Consider the following 22,584-nt stretch of genomic DNA (forward strand, 5'->3'; position numbering starts at 1 on the left):
CATAAAAAAAACTGAGAAGGAAACAAGAATAAAACAAAAACTACAAATGCCTGAAGTATTCACTAGTTTCACGCATCTCCACCAGATTTTGTCATAAAGGAGTTAATTTTGCATTTGTTAATGTTTCCTTACTCTGGAGGTTACTTGTCATCGTAAGTATCACCCGGGTAGAGCTGGAGGACAAATCAGTATCTTATTAAAAAGCTGGGGTACGCAGAAGTGAATGAGGTGTTGTTTTGGTTCGATTTTACTTATTTAATATATAGAGGTAGAAGTCTACTAATGTGCTACAACTTAACCTTAGACTTTCTTTCATTGGGGTGAAAAGAGAAAGTTGCTCACCTTATTTTTGACATGCTATTGTATTCTATAGCTGTGCAGCTTGTATGTCCATCGGTCATCTGTAAACGTAACATTCTGGGTGCAGCCTGAGATTCTTCATTATCCTTTGGTGCAGAAACATTGCGTATTTTTTGTATTTGCAGAACACATGGCCCTTCCAGCTGCATGTGCAAAACAGAAAAGAAAAAAATGTTAACACTATGAAGCAAACACACTACAGTATCAAGACACACTAACACATGCCCCCAGGCAAAGTGAAGTGCAATTTTATCAGACAGTCACAATACCTATCATTCATACTGTATGTTGTAAAACATGACGAAAATGGCTTTTTATGAGAAACAGCTGTAATATTTCATACCTATCTGCAATACTAGTTATGGAAAAGAACTTAATGAAAGATTTATGGGGAAGGCCCTTGAAAAACTAATGAGGTTCAGTAAGACCACGTGCAGAGTGCTGGGTAATCCCAGGTATTTATACAAACTGGCAGAAGATCTCCTTGAGAGCAGCCCTGCAGAGAAAGATTTGGGGGTCCTGGTGGACAAGAAGCTGGACATGAGCCAGTAGTATGTGCTTGCAGCCCAGAAGACCAACTGTATTCAGGGTTGCATTAAAAAAGGGGTGGTCAGCAGGGAGAGGCAGGTGATTGTCTCCCTCTACTCAGCTCTTGTGAGGCCCCATCTAGAGTACTACATCCAGGCCTGGGGCCCCCAGTACAGGAAGGACGTGGAGCTCTTGGAGTGGCCCAGAGGATGGTCACTAAGATGATCAGAGGGCTGGAGCACCCCTCCTATGAGGAGAGGTTGAGGGAACTGGGCTTGTTTAGCTTGGAGAAGACTCTGAGGAGACCTCATTACAGCCTTCCAGTACTTGAAGGGAGTATATAAACAAGAGGGGGAACGGCTGTTCATGAGGATGAATACTGACAGAACAAGGGGAATGGTTTTAAACAGAGACAGGGGAGGTTTAGGTTAGATATTAAGAGTAAATTTTTCACACAGATGGTGGTGAAACACTGGAACAGGTTGCCCAAGGAGGCTGTGGATGCCCCATCCCTGGAGGCATTCAAGGCCAGGCTGGATGTGGCTCTGGGCAGCCTGGTCTGATGGTTGGCAACTTTGCACATAGCAGGGGGTTTGAAACTAGATGATCATTATAGTTCTTCTCAACCCAGGCCATTCTATGATTCTGTGATGAGGGGGGAGGAGAGAAAGGGACAGTAAATAAATAAAATGAAAAGCAAAACAAAACAACAACAGTAAACAAATATTGTCTTTTCTAAATAATACGGAGTTCAGGTAAGATCTCACATGCTGTACCACCAGTTTTCATAGACAAAGTGTTCTAAATTAAAAAACAACCAGCTTTGAAGACTTACTGCAGTAGGACTACATTTCAAGTACAACCATTTTGTAAACACCAATTAGGAACACCTAATAACCACAAGGGACATGAGAGATTCTTGGTTACCTGAAAATGTAGTATATACTTCTATATATGACGTAACTTATGTAACCAACAAAAAAAGGAAATAAAAAACTACTTTCTTGCATTTGGGTTACAGCTGAATAAATAGTCAACATGTTTTTTTTTCTATTCCTTCACTTTGTAAGGAAGTAGGGTCCACTCTGATTCTTCTGAGAAATAAAACTGAAAAAATCTGTTGCTTTACCAACCAAGAGAGAGAAGAAAAGATGAAAAATGCACATTTCCTCAATTTCTTCCCTTTAAGGATGCAAAGACAAGGAAGAAAAGCTGAACTGGAATACTGTTAAAGCATGAAATCATACAAACAGGAAAAAGAAAATTTTAGATCTGGATGCTTGCTTTTGTTTTTTAACAACTGTTTGATAGACTCCTTAGAAATCCAGAGTGCAAAGAAATGAAGGCCAGGCTAACTATGAATATATATGCAAATAAATTCAGGTTTTCTTATCTACTGTGTCAGGCATGCATTACAATAAAGCACAGCTGCACATTTGTTGAGCTTAGACAATAGTGTCTGCTTCTTTAACAAAGAAAATCATGTTGTTACAAAAAAACAGGTGCAAAAGAAGAATAGAAGCATGTGGTTTTCTTAAATACATCCTATATTAATGACAAAACTATTTTTATGGACTTTAACAGGATTATAGAGCTTCCCCATTTCCCAGTCTCAATTCAGCTCAGTTGATATTTCAATTCTCATATAATCTTATGAGATCATATAATGATGGCAGAAAATAAAGCTAGTCTTTCTGCAGAACAAGAAACACCATCACAAGACAGTAGGTGAATCCAGAATCATAGAATGGCTTGGGCTGCAAGGAAGCTCAAGCATCATCTACTACCAATCCCTCTGCGGGCAGGGTTGATGGTCATTAAGCCGCATATTAGATTAGGTTGTCCAGGGCATCATCCAGCCCAGCCTTGAATACCTCTAGGGAGGAATATTACAGAACTTCTACGTGCAGCCTGTTCTAGCACCTCAGAATCCTCTCAGTGAAGTATCTACACCTGACATCTAATCCAGATCTGCCCTCTTTCAGTTTAAAACCATTCGCCCTTGTTCTATCACTATTTAACCATGTAAAACACTGATTTACCTTCCTCTTAAAAGCTCTCTTTAAGTATTATGAGACCATAATGAGATCTCCCCAGAGCCCTCTCTTCTTCAGGCTGAACAAGCCCAGCTCCCTCAGCCTGTCTTTGTAGGATAGGTACTCCCAGCCTTCTGATCATCAGCCTGTGCCAGGTCACCTTGTAAATCACTTTAAAGAATCATCATTACTCACCCTGTAAAAATCATTTTAATTTGACCAAGTTAAAATTACACAGAAAGGCTATTTAATACTTAAAATTCCAAGTAGCTGGGTCTTGCTGAGTATGCTAAAGAGTCTCATCAAACCCAGTAACAGCTAGATTCTGAAGGTACCATTTCAACATTCATCAGCCCAACACTAAAACCTCCCTAGATCACTCTGCTGAGCTTCATCACAGCTCCTTCAAGCCACAGACTCTCTCTTACCTCCAGTACTTCAGCTAACTTCTAATGTAGAGATGAAAAATATGCAATTCTCATAAAATAATTTTCTAAAATTCCAAAGAAACAGCAAACTAAACTGCACTACTTGGAACATAAGAATGAAGGCATCACCTAAAAAATATGGGATTGAATACAAGAAAACATTCATTTCAAAAGCATTTACTGACTGGACAAGTAACAACGTGCATATTAAGGCCAGAATGATGTGAAACACAATTCATATATCCTTTAAAGACAAGAAAAATAAGTATAAAAATAAACAAATTGCATTTTTAATGCCAGACCACTAGTTGTATAAACAGCTTTCAATGGCTAAATCTAAAGGATGCAAATAAGTCAAGAGTACAAAACGTAAGTAAAATAAACTAGGGAACGAGGTCTGTCTTTAGCTATTATTAATTCCATTATGAATAATCTGCTTAGCTTTTCAAGATGAAAAACAGAATACCATCTTATACTATATATATAGTGTTGTACTATATAATGTCATTACAATATTCATACTATATGTGAAAACTATCAGGTAAGACAGAACACAAACTTGAAACAGGAGAAAGAGACAAAGAAACATCTGGAAGTTGAGGTTTAATTAATTCAATTTGAAATTGAATTGCAAAAATTAGGTATGTACATTAACAGAAATGATAACGAATTTCAAGAGTAAGCTATTGTTTTCTACAACAGTCTGTATTAAAATCAAGTACCAATAATCCAGAATGCGCAAAGATGACAGGATCCCATTTCTTGGTGGTGGTGAGTTTTTCTGTTTGTTTTGGGCTGCTTTTTTTACAGCGTATCAGCTTCCCTATTTCAGCGCATTACTTTTCTCGTTGATGTTACTGACTAACCTCAGTAATGGCTTTTTTTTTTTTTTTCATTCTATTGAGACCTTAAGGAAAATATTTGCCAAAAATCACACTCAGAAGTAAACTTCAGACCACCTTGCAATGCTTTCATCATTGTGTATTTATTTATTTAGACAGCCGTTTATCAAGCAAACCATAATTAGACAAAGCTTAAATTTCCTCAGCTTATATTTCATAGACACGTACGAAATATCGGTACATACCACTCCTACCTACTTATCCATAAAACCCAGCAATGCTAATTCAAGAACATGTATGACTCTTATACAGAAAAACAAACAAATAAACAGAGTAAGCAAATATCCACAGGGATAAAATGTACTCTAGTATTGTAATTGAATTGAGTCCAGAAAGATTTTTCATTCACATACAGTTAGTTGAGAAGTTTCTTCAACATGACTAAGCATAAGGACCTCACATAATGTTCAGGGGGGAAAAAAAAAAACAAATCTACACACTGACTGGAGGGAACTACTTCATCAATAGTTGGAAACACTATGTAGAACAAACCAATAACGTTTCCAGCAAATCCTTAACATAAGTATGTAATACCAGTTGTCTTTGAAAAATCCTTACACTGGCCACAGGGCCCGTTAAAATACTAATGCACACAAATAGCATGGAAGTAATAGCTTGATCCCTTAGAAAAAAAGAGATGTTCCAGATCAAGATAGTATAACAGAACATCCAGTAGCACACTGACTTGCCAAAGTACTATGATTGTAGTGGAACATAATATTTTAATAAATCAGTCCCTTCTGATCCCAAAGTTATAGGGATAACATTTAAAACAATGCCCAATAACTACCTAATGATTTATAACAATATAGCAACTAAATAGTATTCTACTGTTTTCAAGATACTGCTTTCCTAGAGCCATTGCTTTGACACACTCAACATGATCTGAAAACAAAAACTCAACCTTTTAGAAAGGTTTAACCAATTGCAGATAGCACTATATACTTTCTCCTCAAAAATATGAGTGGAAACATGACTCTTTAAAGCTCCCGAAACAGGCATTAGTAGAGTTTGAGGACAAGAGCTGACAAACAGCTCTAAAGTGACTATTACTCTGATCCATCCATCAGCATTACCGCATGCATTGACAGAAGCAAGCCTTGTCAAAATCATTCCCATTGGGAAAAAAAAAAAAAAAAGTCATGGAAAAGAATATGTAGAATAATTTTTACATACAGAGCTTCAAATAGCAGGACATCTGATATAGCGTTGGGCAGTAGATGCAAGCATCTCAAGACTGGAACTTAATGGAGATCAGTTGTAACTGAAATAACAAATCCAATCATCCCTTACAGTAAAAAAGGCTGCAGGAAACCAAGAGACATCCACAAAAAGATGGCAGAAGTCAACTAAACACTGTTAGCTACACTGATGTACCGACAGAAACTGGGAAGCATATGAGCAATATCAAAGAACAATTAGAATAGGTGGCAAGTTATGTTTTAACTGTTTAATATCAACTTATCAGTGCTCAGGATTTCACTGATCAGCGAAATGCTTTCTTTCTAAATGCTTGAGGGATTATTGCTTAAATTGTAATGGAACATATACACTCAAAAGAAAGCGAAGTAAATGTAGCATCATTGCTAGATTACATGTTCTAACTTTTTATAAGGCCTCCTTGCATCTTTATTCCACTTAAAACACTTCACAAATATTCACGGTATACAGTCCTTTAGATGGAAATGAACGTTGAGGTTTTTTAAATCCTATGCAAATATGGCCATCTTGTGGTTAGTGCTGGTAATATAGATTTTTTTAAAGTCATACAGAACAGACTAATGTAAATGAGTGAAAGAATATTTTCATGAATTAATGACAATCACTTATGATGGTCAAGTATCCATTCATTTTCTAAAAATATTTGCCGGTTGCATTTATACTACAAGATAAATTTACTTTCCAGATGGAAAATAGATCACACATTCTTTAGATTCAGATACATTATGCTGATAGAAGTTTTGGATCAGACAAACTATAGCACTTAATTTTTGCTCCCTTCTGAAGCATTTCTGAACCACAAATGACTACTTTCTACCAACAGATTATATAAACAAGTCACTCTTGTCCCAACCAAGCCACCACTGTACTAGAAGGACATGACATAGTTGCCATTACTAAAATCTGGTGGGATGATTTGCACAACTGGAGTGCAGCTATCAACAACTACAAGCTGCTCAGAAATGACAGGTGAGCAAGGAGCGGAGGAGGCACTGTCCTCTACATCAAGGAAGGAACAGAGTGTGTAGAGCTTTCCCTGAAGAACGGCCATGAGAAATCGAAAGACTATGGGGTGAGAGTTAGTGAACAAGGCGACAAAGCCCCGTGGTTGCTGTCTAGTACAGGCCACCTGATCAAGCATAGTCTCTGTTGAGGAAGCCTTTTTTCTCCAGCTGCAGGAGGCACCTCAAACGAAGGCTCTCATCTTCACCCCCCTGACACCTGCTGGAAAACTATCATGGTGAGCTGTAGGTGATCCAGAACGCTCCTGAAATGCTTTGAGGGTAACTTCCAGAGCCAATAAAGCAGCCTCACCAGGAGGGGATACAATGCCCTGTTGTTCACCAACTGATTGGTGATATCACAATGGGAGGCTGCCTGGGCTACAGTGATCATGTAATGGTGGAGTTCACATTCCTGAAGGATATGAGAAAGACAGAGTTAAATCAGAATGTCCAAATTTAGGAAAGCCAACTTCCAGCTCTTTAGGAAGACAGCAAAACAACAAAATCCCTTGGGAATCTGTCCTCAACGACAACGGAGCAGAGCAGAGCTGGCAGATCTTTAAGGAAGTTTTCATTAGGGCACAAGAGATCTCCATCCCCAGGTGTAGGAAGTCAGGAAAGAAAGGCAAAAAACCAGCATAGCTGAATGGGGATCTGCTGGTCAAACCAAAAAACAAGAAAATACACAGGCAGTGGAAGCAAAGGCCCTGTGAATAGTATAGGGATACTGCTAGGCTGTGTAAGAATGAGGTCAGGAAGGAGAAGGCCCAACTAGAACTGAACTTAGCAATGGATGCAAGTTAGGATAACAAAGACTTATGGGTACATTACTCAGAAAAGTAAAGTCTAAGAGGGCACAACCTCACTCATGAGGAATATGGGAAGGCTGGTAACAATAAACAGGAGAAAACTGAGGTACTTAACTTTTTTGCCTCAGTCTTTGCTGGCAACTACTCTTCACATACCTTTCAAGTGGATAGGTTGGAAGGCTGGAACTGGGGGAGCAATGTTCCTTGCACTGTAAATGAAGATCAAGTTGGAATTCACCTGAGGAAATCACAGTTATATGAATTGATGAGATGTATCCCAGACCTGAGGAAAATGGCTGATGTAATCACCAAGCTTCTCTCAATGATATCTGAAAAGTCATGTCAGTCAGATAAAGTACCTGATGACTGAAAAAAGACAGTGTAGCAACCATTGTTAAGAAGGGTAGAAAGAATGATCTAAGGAATGAGCGAGGTGCTGGAACAGGCTACCCAGAGGCTGTTGATGCCTCATTTTTGGAGGTGTTAAAGATCCGGTGCTTGACCTAATAGTTGGCGACTCAGCCTACAAGTGGTTTGGAAGTAGATGGCCTTTGAGGTCCCTTCCAACCAAAGATATTCTATGATTCTACGATGTATGAGGCTCACCTCTGCACTGGGGAAAGTCATGGAGCAGATCCTCCTAGAAGCTATGTTAAGACATATGGAGGAGAGGGAGATGTTACAGGATATATGTATATGCATGTATTCACCAAGGGCAAATCCTGTCTGACTGACCTTCTTGCTTTTTATGATAGTGTAACTGTGACTGAGGACAAGGGAAGAGCCACTAATGTCATCTAACTGGACTCCAGTAGGGCTTCTGACATGGTTCCCCATAACATCCTTCTCTCCAAATTGAAATGATATGAATTTGATTGGTAGACTGTTCGGTGGATGAGGAACTCGTTGCAAGATTGTACCCAGAGAGTGGTGATCAGTGACTCAATGTCCAGATGGAGATTGATGACAAGTGTAACACTCAGGGGGCCAATACTGGGACTGATGCTCACAACACTGGGACTGAGGCAACGTATTTTTTGTCTTTCTCATTTCCTGCAGCTTCTTAAAAATACTTGCCACTTTTGTCATGAATCATCAATGGAAAAAAGAATAAAAAAAGCTCTTTCCCACTGTTTTTACTTTCACTCATTAGTGAAATTGAAAGCCATGTACATAAGCACTGATCTCTCTCTCAATTACCTGAAAAACTGGAATACCGAAGTACCTTGAATCAAGCAAACTTTCTTTTTACAAGTTTGAAGTGGATTCCTATAGCGTTCAATCCTGTTACCTAGTGCTCCATCTCTATCAATGGACTTTTTAAAAAATCTTAACAATTGATAGAGGGAAAAGACAGAGGATACTATTGCTCTGGTACTTATCAAGTACACGTCCTCAGTTTTTAACAAGATTTCTTGACAACTAGTTTAAATCAATTTTTCTACAGACAACTATTCTCTAATTTAAAATAGTTTTATTCCTGTTTTATAATTTCCTCCCTTCTGATGGGCTTACAAACTATGTATCTTCTTTTTGATTCCAAATTTAATATCTGGAAACATATATTCCATTCCACCCCCCATTTTCCCTAGTAATACTCTCTTGTTTTTCCAACACCTGAATTTTTCCTTCTTAAAAATAATTAACAGAAATATACAATCGAGAGTTACAGTACTCTCAGCAATGCCTCAGAGTACATCTTAATTCCATTTTCCTTTTTACATGCAATATTGCATTATTTACATGCAACAATTTCTATAACCAAATTTCTCTTCTCTGCATTCCTTCTTAAGTGAGACAGTTCCAAGTCTACAGCAGGGCTATCAGTCCCAAATATGCAACTTCATGTTTTATCCATGTACATTTTTAAGATCACCTAATTCTTTCTGTGGTGCTTACCAAGCTAATTTTGTATGGGAAATAACACCTTAATTTGGTACAACTCATAAATTTTACTTACGTATTTTAGCAATATTAGAAATAAGACACAATAGCTATTCCAAAACTTGAAAGACTAGTCATCCTCCTAGCCTTACCAGTTATCTGTCATTACATCAAACAGTACTTCTTAATCATGTTCTTGTACACAAGTTCTTTGATTTGCCTCAGAGGTCTAGTAGTCATCCCTTGTCCACCTGTCATTGCACAGAATTTCCTTGGATGAGCTGCATCAAGCATTTTCAGATTTCCCACCTCAAGAAAACACCTAACTCCTGAATCAGACATTTAATCAACTTATCAAAGAAAGCACCAGATAAATTCATTACTTGTTCCTTAATGAAGCAGCTTTCTTTTATTGTTTATTTTCCTCTTTTTTAATGTTGTTTTGTTTTAACTCAAATGCATCTTCTTTCAAAATAATCCCAACAACCAACTATCTGCTATCAAACATGTGGTTTCACAGGCCAGGTTTCAAAATTCAGGGTGCAAAACTTCTAACCTCATTTGGCTGCACTGAATTTAAATACAGTAATCACAACTTTCATGCACGCTTCTTTATCATGCCACAGATGTCAGTATTATATCCATATTGAGAATGGAGGAAAAGTACCAAGTTAGGAACAAAAGCAGATAATCCTCTCTTTATTATATTTATTATTATCACACATTTCCTTTATAATGGGACAACTTCAGTTCTGAACATACATTGGACAACCATAAACAACAAGCCTGTTGATTCATAAATTAGTTGCCTATCCTCTAGCTCAAGTTAAGTCAACAGAAATCATGTCATTTCTTATACTCATCTTCTAAAATAGTGTTTCAAAAAAATCAACGTTTCCAAGCATAGTTTTCACAGAATCACAGAATTGTAGGGGTTGGAAGGGACCTCTAGAGATCATCGAGACCAACCTCCCTGCCAAAGCAGGTTTCCTACACCAGGTCGCACAGGTAGGCGTCCAGGCGAGACTTGAATATCTCCAGAGAAGGAGACTTCCCAGCAATCTAATGAAAAGTCATAATTTCCAGTGTGTTTGGCAACAATAGCACATTAGTCCTGTCATCTAAATGCAGAGACTTGCTTTATACCTTTTCTGACTTGAAGCACTACAAAACACAGATTAGAAAAAAAAAAAAAAAAAGCACCTTTATTTACAGTATTTTCCATGTTTGCAGCACTTAGAATTATTTGCTTAGTCAAAACTGCTAATGAAAAAAGTCCATCCTAACTTGAATTCTAAAGGAGTACCATTAGGTTAACAGACCATTTATCAATGCAGCATCCAACATCTGGAGCTCTGGACAATGTATGTAAGCAAGCGAACTTCAAAACTGGTCCTATGACTACAAGACACCATACACATTTCCCATCTTGAACAGCAACACCGAAGTAAATACCCAATAAACTATTAGAAAGCCTTTTTTTTTTTTCCCCCTATTAGTAATCAATTGAATGGCACTGGTTTCTTAGAGTTTGTTTTCACATTTCTCCAAAATAATAATTAAAAAAAAAGACTTTAGTATAACTTTTTTAATAATGTTTTTATTACAGGGGAAAAACTCTGTTTTCAATAGCACAGCAATAAATAAAACTACAGCTTGAATTCAGGTTCTCAATTTCCTAATATTTACAAGAAATAAAAATGACAACAATTTAGAACTTTAACCACCTTTGTAAGTTCTAATGTATTTTTTCATGTTCTGATTTGATTCATACTTCTATTATGTTTTATGAACAACTGGTTAGCTGTCAAGCCAGATATACTTAAAATCCATGAAACTGTACAAACCCATCTTGATAAAATCAGATTAACTTAGTACTAACTGAAAAACAGAACAGAGAAGGTGACCACTCTGAAACACAAAGTACACAAACAAAAAAAAAAGGCCAGTGGACTGTTTAAAACAAGTTGTTCCACAGGCTTCTTGAAAATTGTCAGTGTTGCATATAAACTGTTACAATTTTCAGAATAACAAAACTGAAGATACTCAAGAGAATCCACAGCAACCCACTGCAAAATGCATATTGAAGGAGAGCAGCACGCTCAAGAGATCCTTAGAAATTACACTAGAATCTAGTTTTCATATTTTCACTAGGTCATAGTTCATTTCTTCAGTGTACAATTCTACAAATTATAACAATACTTTCGCATGTAAACACGCAGAAGATTTTTCCTGTGAAAGGTTTGACTGCTGTCTCATAGATACCTCAAAGCACTAACAACCACAGTCTTCATAAGCAATCCTTTGTTTCTGCATTTGTGAAGATAACTGGCAAAAACAGTAACCTCCCTAGTTTCAGCTGAGAAACAATAAGCATTTTAAAGACTAAGTAGATTGCAACATATAGTCAGTTCTGAGTAAATAAATAACAGTTTCACTTTCAACCATCCACTTGGAAGTACAGAAACAATGGAAGTATAGAAAACATCCTCTCTGAAGAAAATGAGCAAGTTACTAGACATATTCTCAACTGATGAATAAAAACTGAACTACTACGTCTAAAGAAACTCCTCAGTACTGAATCAAACCTCTTAAAAAAAAAAGCTATTATTAATAACCCCTATTACTAACTTACTTTGAACTGAAACCATATTTCAGAAGGAAAACAAAGCAAGTCAAGCATTATCACTCACCCAACATAAATATTTTGAGAATTACATTGATCACCGAGTGGTTTGGGTTGGAAAGGACCTTAGAGATCATCTAGTTCTGCTACGCAGAATACATCCCCGGTGGAGACAGTTAGAGAACTCGATTCCATCTGAACCATCTTAAGTCCATGGAATCAGACAGGCTTCATCATAGAGTGCTGAGAGAGCTGGCGGAGGTGATTGCCGAGCCGCTCTCAGCCATCTACCAGCACTCCTGGTTATCTTGAGAGGTCCCAGAGGACTGGAGGCTTGCCAATGTGACTCCCATCTACTAGAAGGGCCTTAAGGAGGATCCGGGGAACTACAAGCCTGTCAGCCTGACCTCAGTACCAGGGAAAGTTATGGAGCAAATCATCTTGGGAGAGATCACACGACATGTGTTTAGTGTCCAGGGGACCAGGCCCAGCCAGCACGGGTTCATGAAAGGCAAATCATGCTTGACCAACCTCATCTCCTTCTATGACTGGGTGACCAGACTGGTAGATGAGAGAAAAGCTGTTGATGTAGTTCTATGTAGACTTCAGCAAAGCCTTTGACATAGTCTCTCACAGTATTCTTCTGGGGAAACTGGCTGCCCATGGTCTGGACAGGTATACTCTTCCTTGGGTAAGGAACTGGCTAGAGGGCTGGGCCCAACAGTGGTAGCGGTTCATGGAGTTAAGTCCAGCTGGCGACCCATTTCAAGTGGTGTCCCCCAGGGGTCAGTACAGGGGCCCAACTTATTTAATATATATATTGATGACCTAGATGAAGGGATTGAGTGTACCCTCAGTAAGTTTGCAGATGACACCAAGCTGGGAGGTGGTGTCGATCTGCCAGAGGGTAAGGAGGCCCTTCAGAGGGATCTAGTTAAGTTGGATCGCTGGGCTAAGGCGAATGGGATGAGGTTCAACAAGGCCAAGTGCCAGGACCTGCACTTTGGCCACAACAACCCCACACAGCGCTATAGGCTTGGTGCTGAGTGTCTGGATGACTGTGAAGAGGAAAGGGACCTGGGAGTGTTGGCTGATGCTCGGCTGAACATGAGCCGACAGTATGCCCAGATGGCCAAGAGGGCCAATGCCATCCTAGCCTGCATTAGAAATAGTGTAGCCAACAGGAGCAGGGAGGTGATTATCCCCTTCTACTCAGCACTGGTGAGGCTGCACCTCGAGTACTGTGTTTGGTTTTGGGTCCCTCACTTCAAAAAAAGACATTGAGGCCCTGGAATGTGCCCAGAGAAGGGCAACGAAACTGATGAAGAGTCTGGAGCACAAGTCTTATGAGGAGCATCTGAGGCAGCTGAGATTGGTTAGTCTGGAAAAGAGGAGGCTCTCTACAACTTCCTGAAGGGAGGTTGTGATGAGGATGTGTTTGGCCTCTTCTCCCAGGCAACAAACAGGACCCAAGGAAATGGCTGCAGTTGTACCAGAGGAGGATTAGGTTGGACATATGGAAGAAATTTTTCTCTCAGAAAGTGGTCAGGCACTGGAATGGCCTGCCCAGGGAGGTGGTGGAGTCGTCATCCCTGGCAGTGTTCAAGAGGCGTCTGAATGAGGAGCTACAAGATATGGTTTAGTAGCCTGTGGTAGCAATGGTAATGGGAGGACAGTTGGACTAGATGATCTTATAGGTCCTTTCCAACCTTGTGATTCTATAATTCTATGATTCTAGTTCTAACTTCCCATCTATGGACAGTGTTGACATCCACTAGATCAGGATGCCCAGGACCACATCCAACCTGACTTTGAACATCTCCAAGCATAAAGCATCCACAACTTCTCTAGGCAGCTTGTTCCCATGCCTCATCACCCTTTAAAGTAAAAAACTTCCACCTAATATCTAATCTAAATCTGCCCTCTTTTAATTTAAAACTATCCCCTCCTTGCCCTATCATTACACTTGTTGGAAAAAGAGAACGTCCCCAGCAGTCCTGTATATCCATTTTGGTACTGGAAGTACACTTCCTGGAACCTTCTCTTTTCTCCAGGCTGAACAACTCCAACACCCCCAGCCTGCCCTCTATAGGAGAGGGGCTCCATCCATCTGACCATCCTCTTGATCCCTCCTCTGGATTCCAACAGTTCCATGGCCTTCTTGTGCTAGAGTCCCCAGTACTGAAAACAGCACTATAGGTAGGGGTCTCATGAGTGGAACAGAGGGGGAGAATCATCCCCTTCAATCTGTTGGCCATGCTTCTTCAGACTGCAGTGCAGGATATACTTCGCTCTCTGGGCTGTCAATGCACACTGCTGGCTCACGTTGAGCTTTTCATCCACTAAAAACCACAAATCCTTATCGTCAGGGTTGCTCACTATCTACTCTCTGCCAAGTCTGCATTTGTGCTTGGGATCACTCCAGCCCAGGTGCAGGAACTTGCATTTGGCCTTTTTGAAGTACTTAAGTAAATGCATTTAGAATTAGTCCGTATTAAGTGATTTAACATGCAAAATTCAGTAAAACTCAAGCAATTGATAAGTAAACAATGCAAAAACATAGTTTTTCCAAGAAATAATATAATTAGTAAAACTTTTCCTAGTAAGTTACTTACATAATGAGTTTCATGCACAGATTGCTGTCTGACTGAACACTATCACCTATCCGACTATATAGTATCTTTCAAGTGAGTTTTTCCATAGCTGACACTGATGCTCTCTCATTGTTGTTACAGAAGCTAGAGTTACATCAGTCACCACTCTGTTCAGACAACAGTATCATCAGAAAAAATACATCTGGACAGATCTTAGCAGTCTCATTCATCATGCACGTTTTCTTAAAATAATTCTGCTTTGATTTACTGCTATACTAAATTTCAACAGTAATGAAATCTGTTTCTCAAGGAATTTCACATCATCAATATAGGCCATTTGGAAGATAAGAATAATTACTTGAATGGAGAATTATCATTACCTTTGAAATAAAATTCCTTGGTTTACCCTATCTGTTAACTGAATTTTATGAAGAACACAGGAAGAGTACACCAGTGAGGTTAAAACTTAAGAATTACCTAGACATACAATACAAGTAAAAAAATCTGGAACATGAAAGTTTAGAAAACAAAAATAATACGTAGATTATAAAGCAGTGTACCATCTGACATGGATTATCCATACAGATTATTGGATACACAACAACAAAGTTTATAGGCTTAATCACGTATATCAGTGGATAATTCAGGGCAGTATCAACATATACCATTATGTATCATAATCACACAGCTACTTTGCTTTATGCCTAACATGCTTTGTTGTTCTCGCAGGAGTGAATAAGAAAAATAAAAGAACAAGTCACTTTCAATACTAACTCAAGATCCAACAGGTTTAACTGTTTTTGAGTGATAAAGGAAGCTGCTATGATTAGTCACATTTGTTTAAGCACTTCAAAATTTAGAATTAAAGATGTCTCCTCTCTTTATATAGTCTACCAGGCAAACTAATATGTTAACATATTTATCCTCAAATATTGGCTTCATTTGCACATGAAATAATGCCAAAAAGAGACTAATGCAGCACAGATAACTGTCATCACAAAGAAATCACAACAAGAAAAGTGAAGTTAACATCACCTACCTTTTCCACCTTTCCACCATTGATGTCACTAGGGAGGAATTTCTTGCCAATCGTTCTTAAATCTGTCTGAAATTAACAGAGAAGACAACAGAATATAAATCTAAAATATCCTGTTTCAAAAAAAATTACAAATCATAAAACAAGAAAAAGAGGGGCATTTCTTCTATTATCCCAACAATTAGGATACTCTACAGATGTTCAGAGCAAATATTGTAAAAGAGAAGATGAATGTTCAAATTAATTTCTATTGCACAATATAGCCACAGAGTAATAAGAAAGTACACTTGGTTTTCAATCTGAGCCCACCCAAGGAAACCGATCTGTCACTTGCCTGTTATTTACCTCTGAACAGTACACAAACTCCTTTGAACTGTCCCTGCAATAATCCATATTCATACAGAATTTGACAAGTCTCCAGAAAGATGCTTTGCAACCACAGCAACAAGGAAGTAGACAGAAATTTTACAAACCCTCTGCAAGATCTTACACAAAATAAAAGCATTTGAAGAACTGAAGGCATGTCTACATTTATTTCATTCCTATTCAAGCAATTCACAAAAAACATCAGTTCGTTTCTTTTGACTTTTAACAGCCAATGAGAGGTGTGAATTTTTAGGAAGCGGAATCTAAACTCACTTTTACCCTGCCTTTCAAAACACAATGGTATTTCTACTTAACAGGAAAAAATCTGGGCATTTAAACAACAACTGACTTAATGACAAAAGTATTGATAACCCATTAAGATTGGCTTTGGGTACTTGCATAACGTTTCTGGTTTATCTTGATTATCTATCAGACAAGCTGGAAATACAACACATGTACTTGCTTATTTCCTTGTAGGCAGAAATAATTACTAAATTAACATATCTACAGTAATTCAAGCAACTGCTTGAAGTTATATAACTAAGTAAACATCGTAGGAAACTCAATGTTTGCTTGAACAGGCTTTAAAGAATAGCATGCCCAGAAGTCAATTTAAGTAAGGATGTTTTACTCATCCTAGCAAGCTCATATTTTGCACTGTAATTTCATACTCACATCCATACACAGCACTTCTGATTTCATTATAAGTATTGCTTATACTTCAACTTCAGATTTACATTTCCTAAACACAGAAACATCTTCCAACTGCAAATTATGCTCATTTTTCTCCCCACTATGCTTCAGGTTGGAATAGTTGTCATTTCCAAATGAACTTCAGAAATAATTCATACATGCTGGAAAGGAGGAAGGTGCTTTGTCCCTTACGTAAATCACATAGACGTCCACCTGAGCTATTAGATATACTGTTTTCAGTGTGATGTCAGAAAAAAAGTTCACAATCATAACTTACATTAAGTGCAACTAGGATAATGTCATTCGTATTGACTTTTTCAGATGAATTTATGCAAGTTTCAATTCCTTCATCTGAAAGATACCTGTTGAAGAAAAAATATAGACATATTAGAATATCATATGATGTATGTAATAGGTGAATATCCACTCTGTAATTTTTAGTTTGCATCTTCTATGTCAGTGAAGCAAAAAAATAAAAAAAAAACAACACAGCCACATCAGTTTCTAAAGAGCAAGAGGATGCACTCAAACACTTTAAGGAGGAGCAATATTATATTGTCATCCTACAAACTTTCTTCTTGCTTGCCCAAGCTACAAAATAACTTGTAAAAGTGGATTTGTATCACCACATATCCCAAAAGTCCAATGTGGCGAACAACTTCAGAAATAGAACCTCTTTGGAAACATCTTCACAGTGGCAGTCCAGGATCACCACCTTCCTGCCAAAATTCTGTAAGCATGCAATAAATTTGTTTATCTGACAATTAAAGATGATAATCCATTGAAAGGATGTGCATAATCAATTTAGAAGGGCTGATGCATTCTCATGTTCAAAAACACTTAGAGAGAATGTAATTTTTACTTGAGTAGTTAGAGACTGTGACATTTGTTACTCAATTTGCCTCCTATTTCTCACTCCAAGCCTCAGTTTTCATTCCCATGTAGATGGCAATCTGCTTTATCTGCACAGTTCTGCCTTTTCTTTAAAAACATCAACAGTAATCATTACACCGATAACTGCCAGATATTGAATCTGAAACAGAACACACATTCCTGTACTAATTACCTAACAAGAAACCACTATTCCTCAAAAAATAAATAACCATTAAAAAAAAGATTATTAAATTTAAATATTTAAAAGACAGTAATTCCCAAGTGTAAAATAAAATCATATAAAGATTTGAAGGAAAGCAGACTTGATACACCTTCTTAATTCTATCTCAGCTAACATGAACATTGCCCTGACAGTGTTGCCAGACTAATTAATGATCCCAGTTGTGCTCTAACCCAGACACTTGATAGCAGTGTAGCTGTTCAAGTCAGACACTGACATCCAACAAATCCTGAGGGATCAGAACTCAAAAAAAAAAAAAAAAAAAAGCATTTATAATGTGAAAGAAACAATCCTATTTTTTGATACAGAGTATACACACTAGAGAATAAGGTGGCAGGATTTGTTAGTCCACATAGAAATGTGGATTTCTCAGCTGAGTGCTTGTGCTTCTGAGCTTGGGTATCACCACCTGTGAAGATTCAAGTGGTAATTCCCATTTGGAATTCTCACTCGTTAGCTGGAATCAGAATGTTAAGTAGAACAGAATTCCCCCTCCCTAACAGAGGAAACAAGAACAGGTATATCCTGTAGGCAGCACTACACACCTGGGGCCTCAGCTGTGGTTTAATTACACCAGTACGGTTTCCATAAAGAGAAATGTCATAAAATCTGCAAGTCTACCTTCTGTAATCTTTAGTATAAAGCTGAGAATCAGTTGTATCAGGAGCGGGTGGAATACAAACCCCACAAGCTGAATTTCAGACAAGTTGTGGAAACATTCCTCCTCTTGTGCAAATTAACTAATTCTTCAGTTCTGCTGAAACTAGCAGAACTGCAATTCCATTATGAGCTACACAGTAATATTGAGATGCAAGCACTAACATTTATCAGTAGGAAAAACATATTTTTAGAGAGTGAGTAAACAACAATCTGATCCAGAATTAAATTTTCTCTAGATAGAATAAAATCGATTACTTCTGCTACCATAAAACTCACTACTGAGTCATGTTTCCATTTCTCGCTTAAAAGTGAAGGCTGAAACACAGCTGATAAAATTTCATAGTTTCGTTTGTCTCGCTACTTCACAGAATCACAGAAAGGCCTGGGTGGAAAAGAACCACAATGATCATCTAGTTTCAAACCCCCTGCTATGTCATCAACCACCAGAACAGGCTGCCCAGAGCCACATCCAGTCTGGCCTTGAACGCCTCCAGGGATGGAGCATCCACAACCTCCTTGGGCAACTGTTCCAGTGTGACACCACCCTCTGAATACTTCATCAGAGGGTTTGAGATGATATGATAATGATAAATACGCATATGCACATTGAAAAAGGTTTTTCTTTTCTGACTTATATTAATAAGTCAATTAATTTAAGCAACAGCCCTTAAGAGAAACACTGCACATCAGACTGAAATCTCCATCCATGTTACAGGGGTGACAATAATCAAATGCCATTTGAGGACACCTGCTGGCTTGATTTAAGCAAACACTACAGCTACAGCTTTTCAGCAAAAACATGATTAGCAGTTTTTAAAGTAGTCTTCAAATTAAAATAAATTAAAACAAACAAAACAAAACAGAGCTTTCCAATAACTTCTTAAGTGGTGCTTCTGTGTAACAGGACATGTAAGTGAAGCAATCATCAGAAATGGTCAGGAGCTCGGTGAAGAATTGTGATTAGAAAAGGCTCTACAACCAGAAGGAACCAAAACACACATTTCTTCTACCCAGACAGAAGCTAGAATGAGTGCATGTCAAGCTAACTTGATGCTTTAACCATCTAACCCTCTTGCTGCTTCATACAAGTAGTACTTCTAATAGATATACAGATTTCCTTCAAAACTCTGCAGAAAGTTCTTTAAAATAAGTGAATTTGTTCTCCTTATTGTTTATACTGCCTCCTGTAATAACTATCTAAGTTTTAGTCATGAAAATTTCCTGCTACAGGTCCACAATGTATTTATGAAAAAAAAAAAAAAAAAAAGCCAGTAATTCTAAGAAATTTCTTCTAAAATAAAAGCATCTGTACAAAAAAGACATTCTTCAAGCATAAAACGGGAGCTATGATAGGCCAAATTAGCTCTTTAGCTGACATAAGGTCTGAAATTCCTTTGCTAAACTGAAAGTCCCTTCTTCTTTCTGTTCTTAGTAAGGGTATACGACGTGCTGAAGGTACAGCACACAGCAAAAGACCACTTCATTCTTTTTTTTCCCCTGTATTATATAAAAGAAGAAAATTTGACCCTGAACCAAAACCAAAATCAGAGAAAACCTCCTCACGAGGAGCCCTGGAGCTCAGCACCTGCATTACAGTCATTCAAGTGCCTCACAGCACCTACATTAGCTGTTCTGCACATTTTGCAAGATACCATGACCTACTGTAACCTTAGATAATGAAAGGTGAACTACAAAGCGATCCCATTACACTAATCCAACATGACTCCTACCGCCAAGGAGTGGGAAGCACTCCTGAGCTGTCCATGAACTAGATTACACTGCTGGAACCTGCTCGTGAATTCAGAATCCCCAAGACATACCTGGCAGCACCACACAGATTCAGTGCCCTGGATAGCTTTTGTTCTGCACACCTCTATCCCAAGTTTCTCTCTCTTCTTTGAACAGGGAGGGAAGGGGGCCACATGGAGCAATCCAGCACAGGAACATTGTGCTGTGACAATCAACAAATTTCCGTTTGTATTTCCAGTAAAGAAACGAGTCAGAATTATGCACGTCTACTTAAGGAGAAAGTAGATAAACAAAGAAATAAATGGATGAGAAAAGCCAAGCAAAGTAAAGCTTTTAAGAAGCAAAAGGCAAAGCAACAGCTGACCAGCATCTTCTTATGCAGACAGCAATGAAACAAATTATTTTCTTAACATGTAATGCAAATAACAATACCCTACAAGACATCTTGCAAGTGAAAGGCTTCAAAGAAGGCAATTAGCTTCTAACTGGGAGCTTGTTTTTTGGCTTTATCCACGATGTGCGTAAACATCCTAATACTACACTACTAGATGTCAGGGTGAATTTTTTTCATTTAGAGGGTGGTGTGGCATTGGAACAGGCTGCCCAGGGAGGCTGTGGATGATCCATCCTGGAAGCATTCAAAGTCAGGTTGAATAAGGCCTTGGACAGCCTGAGCTGGTTGGTGGCAACTCCACCCACAGCACAGGGTTGGAACTGGATGAGCTTAAGGTCCCTTAAAACCTAAGCCATTCTATGATTCTATGTTGTTTTTGAGAAAACTGCATGTGTGAGAGCATGTAAGTCACTGAACTTCTAAAAGCTGGTAACTGTAACAGCATTAATTGCAAGAACTTTTGGTTTCTAAGGAAAAAAAAAAAAAATACTCACTAGAGTTGAACAATCTCAGAGGTTATAAACCGAAGTAATCAGACAACTGTATCGATTTCAAAGGAATTATACCAAGTAATGCTCTATGAGTCACACAGGGATTTTGCAGCCCTGGAACATTAATACAAATTAAAAAATAAGAAATAAAATCGGTTTACAACCAAATGGGCTCCAAGCTGCCTCGTAAGTTTGAGATGTTTATCAGCAGATCATTCTCTTGGGAGCATAGACCAGAAGAGAAAGGAAAATAAATGCTTCTCTCCTGCAATTCTTCCACATTATATTTGCTGGAATCCAAGGGATATTTGTCTCATCTATTTCTCCCCTACGCATCCAGCTTCGCTCATCTGAGAAATGTAGCAGCACAATCCTCTTAGCAACAGCTTTTGTCAGAAGAGCAACTCCTTTTTAAACAGAAGGAACCTGTTCTTACATTTCTGAATGAGACACTGCAACGGCAGAATTATTAGGAGAAAGTCACTAGTAACAAATCATCATTTTGTGCTAACCATTCACTTATAAATCCAGATCTGTAATTTTTCTGTCAAAATGTTCTCTATTAGCTCCTAAGAAAAACAAATTTTGGCAATTCCTCCTAACAAAACATATTAGACTGGTAACACTGAGAGCTGTTTTCCCACTGCTCCTTCATATCAACTGTGACATCAACCTAATAGTCCACGTTTGAATGCTACCGTCAGACACCCACACTCTCCTCTCTGATATTTCCCATTGTCGGGGACTGTAAATTCTGTAGTATCAGCCTCAAATATGTCCCTAGCCATCTTATTTTACCTTCTGCTTTACCTCATCAGGAATAAGTTACACCTGACATGCCCTAATCAGACAGATTTGTTACTGCCACACTATAACCACCTGCATCTGAAGCATTAAAGAAATCCTGCTACCAAAGACAAATGCATATTTGTGCTTGCCTGCGCTGTACTGCTGGATCAAGTACCTCACGTGCAAGCAAATGTGTGTGTGTGCATGTAGGAATTTTACAATGTTTAAATTAAAAGCTTCATTCTAAAATTAATTCCACCCGGTAAACAACTTTCCTAATAATATCTTTTTTCTACAAGCAGCTATCTTGAAAAGTCTGTTTTTGCTATTTACAATTAACAGTTTATATTCAACCAAAAACCTTCAGCAACCTCCAATCCTTTTCCTATCCTCAATGATTTTCTTCTATCACCTCTATTTTATCTCATTCTCTATTATAGGAGCAACCTTGAGAAAAAAAAAAAAAAAGAAAGAAAGAAAAATAGAATTAATAAACGTACTAAATAAAATTTGTATTCATTAATGCTCACACCTCTCCACAGAAACACTGAAACAGGAACCAAAAATGCAAGATGCCTTAACAGTACTTCTTGTAAATCTGGCATCCACATGAAACAGCTCTGGAGTTTTAAAGCAAATTTAACATGGCTAATTTCAACGTGTGCGTGCAGAAACCAAAATGCTCTTCCCATTGCCTCCCGAAGAAAACAGATTTATACAGTCATACCACACAAATGGTAACCTTTGTAGAGAGCATTAGCGTTTTTCTGATAGTTGGTAACAGCATGAAAGATGAGAACAATTTTAACCAAGTGGAACTTCACGCAGTAGTATGAAGCCACCAGTGGGTGCCAGTATTGCTCCACAAAAGAAGAACCGTATCTTCACATTACGTATTTT

General features: G+C 38.2%; 1 protein-coding gene across 2 annotated transcripts in view; it reads right to left on the bottom strand.

Moving 5' to 3' along the window:
• TDRD3 (tudor domain containing 3) overlaps positions 1 to 22,584 on the bottom strand; it is a 94,621-nt gene that overhangs the window by 42,435 nt on the left and 29,602 nt on the right. The window contains exons 2-4 of one of the 2 annotated variants that reach the window (XM_085215771.1): positions 16,765 to 16,849; positions 15,432 to 15,493; positions 343 to 503 (exon numbers count right to left, since the gene is read on the bottom strand). In XM_085215771.1, the coding sequence (XP_085071897.1) occupies positions 343 to 416 (74 nt within the window). In that variant the 5' untranslated portion in view covers positions 417 to 503; positions 15,432 to 15,493; positions 16,765 to 16,849. Of the gene's footprint in view, positions 1 to 342; positions 504 to 15,431; positions 15,498 to 16,764; positions 16,850 to 22,584 lie in introns of both variants that reach the window. The other variant, XM_085215770.1, reaches the window with a different exon arrangement.

The sequence above is a fragment of the Meleagris gallopavo genome, chromosome 1 (genome assembly GCF_905368555.1).
Source record: "Meleagris gallopavo chromosome 1, MGAL_WU_HG_1.1, whole genome shotgun sequence".
Taxonomy (NCBI): domain Eukaryota; kingdom Metazoa; phylum Chordata; class Aves; order Galliformes; family Phasianidae; genus Meleagris; species Meleagris gallopavo.